General features: G+C 40.3%; 1 protein-coding gene across 1 annotated transcript; it reads left to right on the forward strand.

Moving 5' to 3' along the window:
* Positions 1-3700: 3700 nt before the first annotated feature.
* On the forward strand, positions 3701-11568 carry rpl5b (ribosomal protein L5b). Its single transcript, XM_082524889.1, has 8 exons — positions 3701-3809; positions 4309-4378; positions 4471-4586; positions 6648-6782; positions 7008-7210; positions 10242-10419; positions 11116-11204; positions 11408-11568. The coding sequence occupies exons 1-8, from the start codon at positions 3807-3809 to the stop codon at positions 11505-11507; spliced, it is 894 nt and encodes a 297-aa protein (XP_082381015.1). The 5' UTR covers positions 3701-3806; the 3' UTR covers positions 11508-11568.
* The last annotated feature ends 1 nt before the right edge of the window (position 11569 follows it).

The following is an 11569-nucleotide window of genomic DNA, read 5'->3' on the forward strand; positions in this document are numbered from 1 at the left end:
GTTTTTCAACAGCTTCTAATTTGGAACCAGTGTGTCTATACAATGTAAAATCTTCAAGTCAAAGAAAAGAGCTCCACACATATGTTGTAATGCTTACCTAATTTTCTTACCTGAAATTCATTGCTGAGAGAAAACTACCTGTGTTAGATGAAACCTGGAGGTACAAACACTTTGGTTGTTATAAATTTCAGTTAAATAATCTTATCTTCATTGAAAAATCAGAAAAAGACCAAAAACAAGTCCAGAAAAAACTCTGGTGTAAACCTTTAAAAACGACTTTAACGTATGAGGAAATATTAATTTGAAAAATATCTATAATATGACACCTCAATCAAAGTGCCTTCAGTAGCTATATGTAGCTCATAATGCAGCAATCACTTGCTCTGGTAAAAATATGACTCGACTGACTAGAATTACATACCATGCACTCATGAAACCTACTTTTCAGGTTTCACATGAGAGCAATGACGCATTTCTTTTGTTGACAAGCTGGACACTCCTTCCTCGATGACAGTGGCTGAAAAGCAGCTCGAACTGTAGATGACACTTGGCAACACCACAGTGAATAGGCTTCTAACTCTGAGACACCGTCAACAATGACATCTCAGCCCGTCAACCATAAATATTTACATACTTATGGCTACACACCCAAATTGTAATGCACACTATTAGGGTAGATTATGACGAAACAGTTGAGTCACAGAGACCTTAAAATAGATGAGAAAGTTGGCTGGCTTTTTATAAATAGATCTTTATAATGTTTTGTGCTAATATTGGCTGAGCCAGCAAAAAGCCAAATTATTGTGAAGGAGCATCATCAAACTGTGACTTTGCTTGTGTTGTTTGCAGTCACACACTCCTAACTGATGTCTACAGTTATCGCTCAATTTTTGATGTACACTTGATTAACATCCATACTACTGTACTATCTTGATTTTGACCACACTTCAAAGTGCACTGTCAAAGATCAGGACATGGAAAATGTATTTTTATGTTACAAGGTGGATTCCCGTAATTGCATAGAAAATAAAAAATTCCAATTAATTCAGTTGCATTTATATATCACCACAGCATAAGTCCAGTGTCCTCAATGCAGTCTATGACTCCTTTTCTGCTTTGGAACCACAAACATGACTGCACTCAGAGAGAGATCTACTCTAATGGGATGCAATGAGGCCTTTATTTTCTCTTATATATGCTCGCCCACAACTTTATTAGTTTATTTGTTTATTTGTTTATATAGAAGGAACCCCATTAGCTTCCACAACACTGGTTGCTAGTCTTCCTGGGGCCCAAACCATCAAATACCATCGAATAAAATGTTACACAATGAATTGGATGCAAAATATCCACGTAATTTAGCTCTTACAGCCACAATAAGGTTTTACAATTCTGAAAATATAAGCATGTAAATATTAAAAAATATAAAAAACACTCAAACAAAATACACAATTTCCATTACAAGTGACATTGCCCTCTTACAATATTTACAAATAAATTAAAAACTGCCTAAATAGGCTTTTAGGTGATTTTTAAAATTATGAATAGAAGCCAATTCTCTAATTGCATAAGGCAACTTATTCCACTGAAAATATGCTCTAAATATAACAGAGTTTTTCAAAAAGTTACTTTTAACTCAAGGAGTTACTTAATAACACATCATCAACTGCTCATTAATGAAAAGCGAGCATCAGAATAGGAAAGAAAAGTCATTTAAGTGACTTGAACAAGGCATATTTGTGGGTGCCACATAGGCTGGTCTGAGTATTTCAGAAACTGCCGAGCTACTGGGATTATCTAGGGTTTACAGATAATGGTCAGGGGGGAAAAAATCCAGTGAGTGGCAGTTCTCTGGTAAAAATGCTTTGCTGATGCCAGAGGTCAGAAGAGAATGGCCAGACTGCTTTGAGCTGACAGGAAGGCAACAATAACTGAAATGACGACTTGTTACAACCAAAGTATTCAGAAGAGCATCTCTAAACCTTGAGCAGATGAGCTACAGCAGCAGAAGACCACACCAGGTGCTGCTCCTGTCAGCTAAGAACAGGATACTGAGGCTACAGTCAGCATGGGCTTACCAATACTGAAGAACAGATGACTGGGAAAATGTTGTCTGGTCTGTAGAAGTGGACTCGTGTACTGGTGTCCAGTTGATACTACCGCGATGAAATCGATACGTTGTTTCTACCCTCTGAGTTCAGTATGTAGCTCGGTGAATTATGTTAAATCAATTATTTTCTTTGGAAACAAAAAATATAGCTCAATGGCACCATGAAAACTGTCTGAACCTTTTGTGTTGATGGTCACATCTATTTTGTTTATAGTCTATAATACAGTTAAACAACATAAACTGACAAAAAGTGCTTTAAAGACAGATACATTTACATTCCACGTCTTCAAAAAACCCAGTTTCCAAATACATGAAAAGCTGAAAAGTGTGTCTTATTGTGTTAAGACACACCCTCTATTTACTTGATTTCTGATTGATACCAAATCAATCAGTGCAGTATCTCGCAGTGCTATTGATCTGATTAGCATTGATTTCAGCTGCGACATAGATTGGGGGCAAACATCATGAAACAAAGGATCCATCATGACTTGTATCAATGGCTCGGTTAGGTTACAGTGCTGTAAAGATAAAGGTAAAGATTCCTTTATTTTTGCAACAGCCATGTTGTGGGTGTTATTGTATATTGTGCCATGTTATGCTGGTGTTTGTGTGAAAATTGTACTGAATATTAAGAGGTAGGGGGTGGTGAGTGAGGCTCACTAAGTCCAATCACTGGCCTTATTGTTCAATGTTCTGATGGCCCAGGAAAAAAAAGGTGACTTTAAACACCTGTACCTCCTACCAGAGGGCATGAGGTTGAACAGGAGCTGCCCAGGATGGGACAGCATTGCCCTCCTGAGACACCGAGTGCTGGCTATGTCTGGAAGCATGAAAAATGTGAAAAGTATTGGTCCTGGCACAGAACCTAGTGCCACTCTATATCTTACTATTTTGTCTGTGTGAGGTTCCCTGTCTACATCAATAAATCACGAACTAACAGTTAGCAGTTTTGGTGCATCTGTGAACTGAAAACTGACACTACATTTCAACAGTGTTTTTCCTGTCTGGGAACATTACTGAGACACTCCACTTTCACTTTATTTGCAACAGGTTGAAAAAGAGGTCGCATTTGTGTCTGTGGATTTTTCTGAGGAAAAAGGTTAAAGTAGATAAATGAAACTTTAAGCAGCAGAGCTTTTCCACAGCAGACATTACAACTTGCAAGTTAACTAGGCTTGAAATTGACTCTATTCATTGTCCATGACAGGGTGTGTCAGTGGCTATGCACAAAGAGTCTGAAACTGAAGGACCTAAGTGGAATGCAGCTGCAAACTTGACATACACCTCAACTTTGGTGACGTGTTTCATGAAACATGCATTTGTCGAGACTTACTATCGCTTTCTGCCTACAACAGGCTGAGATAGGAGCAAAAAGACCAGCTGATTCTGAGGGGATGAGGTTGGAAATGTGATGTAATCTAAATGATTTTACACGGGAATATTAAAACACCAAAACAAAACAAACAAAACAAAACAAAACACACACCAAAACCCCAAGCAGATAATCGGGTAAATAGCTTCCCCAGCTCTCTAGGAGGCAGTGTTGTGAATCCAAGGTTCCAAAGCGGCACGGCTCATCCTGTGACGCGGTACTTACTGAGCGTGCGCACGATGATCTTCCTTTTTCCAGTGCAGCGGAGTCAAGCCCCAGTCTTTGGCTCCGGGCTCCTTCATAAGGAGACAAAAAGACTGCAAAATGGTTTGTAATCTGTCCACATATGTGCCTATATGTATACATTAGGCGTACATCTTGTGCTGTGTGGTGTCAGATGTTTGAAAACACATTGCTGCTGTTCAGATGAAGATAGATTCAGTCTTGCCAATGCCTACCCTGGTCTGCTTAAACGTGGCCTACCTGCTGCCTTTACAAAGTTACCGCTTCCTGTTGTCTGTAAAATGTTTGAAACTTTTACATTGATGTGTGACCAGTAGGTCCTTAAGATCACGTCCTCTTAATTAATATTTTTAAAACTACGTTTGGTCCTGTAGCTTAGCGACTGCCCTACTTAGCAGTTAAGCTAACTCCTCCCGTTGATTTTCATTGGGTCGGCTAGCTGATGTTAACCGACTGTAGTTCTTCTGACAGTGACAGTCCAGCTCATAGCAGCATTATAAACCAATCTCCAAGTGTCTCACTGAGGAGTTAAGGTCTGTATTAGTTTTTGAACTTGCTGTTAAGTTGATACTTCTTTTTTCAGGGTTTTGTTAAAGTGGTGAAGAACAAGGCCTACTTTAAGAGGTACCAGGTCAAATTCAGGAGGAGGAGAGGTAACCCATACCCGTGATGCTCCCAGTCGTTTTATGTTTGTCTTATTATGGCTGTCGTTCTGTTAGTAACTCATGATTTCTGTGTCTGACAGAGGGCAAGACTGACTTCTTTGCTCGCAAGCGCCTGGTCGTTCAGGACAAGAATAAGTACAACACACCCAAGTACCGGATGATTGTCCGCTTCTCCAACAGGGACATCATCTGCCAGGTAAGCATTTGTTGCACCTGCACCATTATAACTGCAGGAGGTCAAAATATCTGACAGCCCCTACAACATTTGGCTGAGAAAGGGTCAGAGTATATGCTGTTGGTGTTCCTCTGTACCTCACTCTGAGGTCCACTTTTTACTCAAATCAGCTGACAGATCCACCAAACCACTTGTTAATCATTTATAATGCTGATGTCAGGGGTAGAGAAGTGATGTGTATATTTTTAAAAACATGTTAATGGTAGTAGGTGTTTGTGACGTTGACTTTAATAATTTGTAGGCTGTCAAAGTTGATGTGTTAACGCGGATTAATCCATCATCACATGTCTCTGTCAACGCATTTCAGGCAGTTTGTCCAAAGATTGTCCATTCTGTCTTCCAGATGGGTTAAATACATTAAAAATGTTAATCATGTTAGTGTTCGTCAGTCATTTTTACAGAATGGCACATCAGTTTCGTTTCTTCATTGCATTAATGTTTAGAATTGCTTAATTTGTCAGAAACAGCTGGGTTGCTGTTAAGAACCTTAACATCCTGCCATCTATCGTACCATTTTTGCCTTCGTAATGCAGGAAGATTTGATTGGGAAAATGGTTCTACTGTTTCAGCCATGTTTGCTGGGTAGTAGCTGGCTTGTAGATCATTTTAACAGCTCATATCCTTCATGCCCATCTTAATTCAAGGGTAAAAAGCTGTGCACATGCGTACTTCTCAGGTACAGCACAGTAGTTTTTGATGAACAGAGCCTTGCAGACTTAAGCTAATTCAAGTTGGTGCTGGTATAACTATGACAGCAGTAAGTCTGGCTTGCTCATGCAGATCAAAATTAAGCGTCAAAAGAAAAGAAAAAAGCACGCACCCTGAAATTCACTTACCGTATTTCCCGGACTACAAAGCGCACCTAAATATTAGCCGCACAAGCTAAAATCAGGGGAAAATCCTGTTTTGTACATACATTAGCCGCACCTGACCAAAAGCCGCAGGTGTTTCAATGTTGACTTATCATATGTAAGAGAATATGCACAAAGGGAATTGTCAGGAAAGAGATGGCTGTTTGGAGACATCACTTTTATTAATATTTTGAAAAACAAGTTATGGGTACATATTTGCACATGTAGTACATAACAGTAGCCTACAGCACACCAGAAAAATAGATTCGGACTACCTTTTAGGCTCAGGTGCAGTGACACAGCTTTAACAAGAAGAAAAGTCAGTCATTCACCACCATGTTTCTCTTCTTCCTGCGCACTAAAACCACCAAAGTCCTCTTCTCCAGTGTCGGATACAAACAGGCTCAGGATGGCTTCGTCATCCACTCTTCTTCTCTCCTTCGTTGTCACTTTCAAAACCAAAGAAATCCTCATTGTCAGTGTCAGAGTCGAACACCCTCAGAAGGGCCGTGGCGGTGTCCTCTCCATCATGCAGCAGTCCAGCCCTTCAAAATCCGTTGGTGATCGTGGATGTTTTCACACTTTTCCACGCTGTCAGAATCCACCGGTGGAGTTGGGCATAACTTGCAAGTTTATCGCCGCTCATCATCCACGACTCCCGCTGAACGCATACCGCTACTTTGAAGTTTGTTTTTCGCGCTACTTCGTACGGCACTACGTTGCCTGGCGGACGGACATGTGACTAACATACCACTCTTGAACCCCGATCCTTCCGCCAGGCAACGTAGTGCCGTACAACAGCGGAACAAACAAAACAAATCGTCTTACGATATGACAAAAATCACAGACAATCCATAGAAAAGCCGCACCTGACTAAAAGCCGCAGGGTTCAAAGCTTGTGCAAAAAGTAGCGGCTTATAGCCCGACATTTACGGTACTTTCATCTCTAGAGATCAGGTTTATTTTATTACCAAGTCAGTTTCCCTTTTGTTAGCTGCAATATTCTAATAACCAAATCTCGCTAAATCTATAAAAAGTTTAAAATTAGTTGCTATTAAATCACTGTGATGTGCAGCAGCATCATGCTGAGCTGCTTTATAGTCCAGAGTATAAATACACCTTCAAGATTTTTCTCCTCCTGTGAATTCATTTCCTTGCGCTTGTGTTGCAGATCGCCTATGCCAAGATTGAGGGTGATATGATCGTGTGTGCTGCCTACTCACACGAGCTGCCAAAGTATGGAGTCACTGTGGGCTTGACAAACTACGCCGCAGCCTACTGCACTGGTCTGCTGCTGGCCCGCAGAGTATGTATTAAACCTGTTCCAAGAGACTTAAATTGACCTGAAATTTTAGCGATGAAATTCATAGTCCTTTGAGAATGTTTAAGCAGATGTCAGCCTCTTAACGATTTGCTGAAATCGGGGCAAATTTGTATAGATAAAGTCTTGGAAACCAGAATAAAGGTTTTTGATTGCTGATCCAGAAATATCCAGCTGTTAAATCTCTTAAATGACATTTTCTGTGCGCAGCTCCTGAACAAGTTTGGCCTGGATAAGGTGTACGAAGGCCAGGTTGAGGTGACAGGTGACGAGTTCAACGTGGAGAGCATTGATGGTCAGCCAGGCGCTTTCTCCTGCTACCTGGATGCTGGGCTTGCTAGAACCACCACAGGCAACAAGGTGTTCGGTGCCCTGAAGGGGGCTGTGGATGGAGGCCTGTCCATTCCACACAGGTAACTTCTACAGACACAAAAAAACAAAACAAAACATACCCAGGTGTGAGGTGTGCTGCCTGGCAAATCACATTTTGGTGCTGGGCAGCAAAAATGCTTTTCTAGCTCCCGTTGCAAAAAACGCTCCAGCAATTTAGTTCTTAAAATATTTATACTTTTGAGAAATTGCTTAAGGGACGGTCTTACATCCTGTAATATTTTGTGTGGATGTCATAAGGAGTAAATCATTAGGTCTAGTTAAAGTCTAAAAGCCCTGTAAATGCCATAGATGCATGCAGAAAATAAAACGTTCAAACATCTTGGTGCTACAGACCTTCATGGAATGCATTTGGCCAAGTCTCAGCAATTAGAAGTTGGTTTACATGTAAGGGTTAGTTTCGGTCTTGGTATTGCGTGTGCTGACTGAGGAAATTTGACAGAAAATATTTATCATTACCGTTATTAGTGTTGCCTGCACCTCGCCCGCTGAGAAAAAGACCTTTTATGTTGAGCTTGTTGTCTTTGAGTTTTCCACCAATTTTTTGATAAAGCGTCTTTGAGTTGAAGGCTGTTACTACCGTGTCATAAAGTGATTACTGAAGTACCTCAGTTGGTTTGGGTGGCGGTAGAAAAGCAGTTGTTTGTGAATTGAATCCTATCGTGTGACAGTGCTGTGAATTATTTCAAGACTCTGCAGTAGCAGCTCGGTAAAAGTGGTTGGTTTCAATCACAGTACCTCAGTCAGAACCACAGGTGTTTTGAGTGGGAGAATGTGTCACTTACCTCTCTTCAGCAGAGAATAAGTAGGGCTATTAGGTGTGGGAATGATTACATGTTAATAGTCTGTCGTCAGAGAGAACATTGCTTTGCAAATGTGTGCATCTCGTAACACACCCACTACCTGGCCCCTTTTCTTTCAAATTACCCATCAGCTTGTCAGTGTTGCGAATTTTGAATGAGACTGCCAGTGCATCGTGTCGGATGAGTCTTTGTAGAAGATGGACTTATAAAAAGAACAACAAAGCGGTCGTCCGAATGCTGTCAGAAACGTCCAAACTTGTGTTGCTTAAACAAAAAACGAAGAAAAGAAACAGGTCTTTGGATTGCCGCTTTAAGTGCTGCGGTGAACACGTGGGACGGTTATCTTTTCCTCAGCATGAAAAGTAAAAGATAAAGCGATCAGATTCCCGCTAGCCTGTTTATTATTCTGTTGGCACAGTTAAGGATCCGCCGTTTTACGGAGTTAATCGCTGCACAGTTATTGAGTCGGACCGAGCAGGAAAGCAATAATAAAATAAGCATCAGGATTTGTATTTATTTTTTCATATACAAGCTACAAACATTAAACTACTGAATGTTATCCTGCTGTTACTCGTCTTACAAACGCAGACACGTGGAAGTAATTGATGGATCTGAAGATCAAGTGTAAAACGAGGCAGCTGATATCCTCCGCTTTCGGTTGGCTGTATTACTCACTACCATCAGTGTATCTGAACTCGCAAGCTACACAAACAGTATGCCTGATTGCAGGTGGATAATGCTTGATCCTGCAGCGGTTCTGTGTGGAATTGTATTGATTTTTGTAATTGAAACAGAGTTTTGCAATATGTGAAGCCTGTGAGACAAGAGAGCAGCAATTAGTGGCATGTCTTTAAGTCTCCAGCCATACAGGGTGGATCAAAAAGAATAATCTCATATCAGAGTCCTTTAATTTCGCTGCTATTCATCGGTGACGATCGATGTTGGGGGGAAAAAAGGCATTCGTGAGTTTCTGGTGATTGCTAGTAGCCTAACAGTAGCAGTGTGTCCAGACTTGCAAAAGTAACAGTAAAGGTTGACTGTGGATGGCACGGCATATTTTACTTGTGAACATTGTAGGTTTTGTATGTAAAATTGTCCATTAGTTAAAAAAAATAAAAATAAATATAGATAGCGATTTGAGATCATTGATTCTTTTTATACATTTATGACATTTAGAATACTTTACACTGCATTGCACAAATATGAGTAAATGTGTTGGGTTCAAAAATAACTTCAGGCTGTTTTTTGATCTCGATGCCTTTTTCTTTTAAAAGCATGTTGTTAAGTAGATTTATTTCACTAGTTCATCTTACCCGCTATCATTTGCTTGACAGAAAGTATATTTAGTTTGTTCTGGGGAGGCCACTATTTTAAAAAGCGCATTTTTAAAAAAAAATTAGAAATAAAATGGTTTATGTAACTAATTCTTAAAATAATTTCTTTTACTTCTTAGTCTGCACTTGATATCTTGTAATGCACCTATGCTCCCTGAAGATGGCAGTAATGCACCTAGAGGCAGTTTGTTTGACCTCATTTACTGAAAGTGTTAGCTGCGTGTGGCAGGGAGAGAATAGATGCTCCTCTGCAAACAGTAGAAACATAAAAAGCCAAAGAGACTGAAACCGCATTCTCAGTGAGAACAGTTGAGAAAAGCACAGAGTTTTTTTAAAATGGGCTAACAATGAGGTGGAGTTGTTGCTGCGAGTAACGCAAAAGTACAAAGTTGCAAAAGCAAGTGAGAGTTAAAGAATTTGAAGATCTGGAGCATGTACAGACTGATATTAATCTTTAATAGGGCTGTCAAAATTGAGAGCAAACAAAACATTAAACTGCTATCTTAGTTTAATTTGTCACATGACTGCTTCATATGACTAACATGCGTCATCGTTTTAGAAAGTCTGCGTTTTTGCTGTCCCCACTGCGAAATGTGTGCTTTTTCGAGAGCGTTTTCAAAACGCTACGTCTTCCATCAGCCAAAATGCCGTCTCAGTGTGGACAGGAGGCCAAAAGGGAGAGAAAACGATGCAGTTTCAAACGAAAACGCATTAGTGTGGACGTAGCCTTGGTCTTGGCTAAGTGAACTTATTGGAAACCGAAGTGAAAATCTGACAACTTGCTTAGCTGAGCCATTTTTGTATTCGAAGACTAATTTAAATAGACACAGATAAGACCAAGTGTGTGGAATCTGCACTGCATATCAACAGTGCTTTCTCTCTTTTTTTTTTTTTTTTTTTTTTTTTTTTGTCTGCAGCACCAAGCGCTTCCCTGGGTATGATACAGAGAGCAAAGAGTTCAACGCTGAGGTCCACCGCAAGCACATCATGGGCATCAACGTGTCTGAGTACATGAGCTATCTGATGGAGGAGGATGAGGACGCTTACAAGAAACAGTTCTCTCGCTTCATCAAGAATGGAGTCACCCCTGATTCAGCAAGTTTACTTTCTGCATTATAAAATTACCTTTGAGTTTTGTGTGGATTCATAGATTTAGTCAAATTTCAGGTGGCAGGGGGCTCTAGTTTTCTTTAGTGTTGGAGTATATTGGTTTTTTTTTGTTTGTTTTATTGAACCTTGTGCACTGTAAGTGTAGTTAATCTAGGTTAAGCTTGGGCTTTACTAAGCAATGACCCTTTGCCATTCACAAAGTAATTAACTAGAACATTCTGATCCCAGTGACAGGGTATTGATGATTTTCAAAATGTGTGATAATGGTTTGAGGTTCAGTTCTAAAGTGATCTCATGTCACTTCCTGAGGCTAAGCTGTTGACTTACAAATCTTACATCAATCACAGCAAATTTGTGCCTTTGTACGTCTCAGCATAGAACATTTGCACAACACATTTGCCAGCTTAGTTTTGTGTGTTGAGCAATTTTAGCGGAGCTACTTCAGCTGGTAAAATGAGAGCAGGATTTCGGTGTGGGGAATGAGCGATGCGGTGCACGAATGAAGCATTTCATCATTGATGTAGTTGCCACTATTTGAACATATTGATTCTTAGAATAGTTTAGGGCTGAAAAATCAGCCAAATGATAATAATCGAATCTATTCTTGTGTGTGTGTACATTGTGAAATCCAAAATCTGTATTTTTTTAGGACATAAGATTGAGTCGTTATCCATTTTTCAGATTGAGGAAATGTACAAAAAGGCTCATGCTGCCATTCGCGAGAACCCAGTCCATGAAAAGAAGCCTCCCAAAGAAGTCAAGAAGAAGAGGTGAGAAGTGATACCTGGGCTTTGCTTTACTCTTTCTCAGAACTGAAATTTGAAATTGGGAGGGAAATGTCAGTTTGAGATCTCGGCTAATTCATAGGGAATACCATGACTCCAGTGCCTTTTTGAACTAGTTTTGCCACAGCGGCTCTGACGCAATTAATTTAAACTAAATTCTAATTGTGTCTATGTGTGTTTCTGCGAAGGTGGAACCGTGCCAAGCTCTCTCTGGCCCAGAGGAAAGACCGCGTCGCCCAGAAGAAGGCCAGCTTCCTCCGGGCTCAGGAACAGGAGGCTGAAGATTAAGGCGTTGGTCTGCTCCGTTCCGAATGAGGAAATTTGTTCTAATAAAGCTATTGAAAAGGAAT

This window comes from Aulonocara stuartgranti, assembly GCF_965226115.1.
Source record: "Aulonocara stuartgranti genome assembly, chromosome: 23".
In the NCBI taxonomy this organism is placed as follows: Eukaryota; Metazoa; Chordata; class Actinopteri; order Cichliformes; family Cichlidae; genus Aulonocara; species Aulonocara stuartgranti.

Bases quoted from the DNA above. Each gene is read 5' to 3' on its own strand.
- rpl5b (XM_082524889.1), top strand. The intron at 4,587-6,647 runs GTAAGCATTTGT...CTTGTGTTGCAG, and splicing joins ACAGGGACATCATCTGCCAG to ATCGCCTATGCCAAGATTGA. The intron at 11,205-11,407 runs GTGAGAAGTGAT...GTTTCTGCGAAG, and splicing joins AAAGAAGTCAAGAAGAAGAG to GTGGAACCGTGCCAAGCTCT.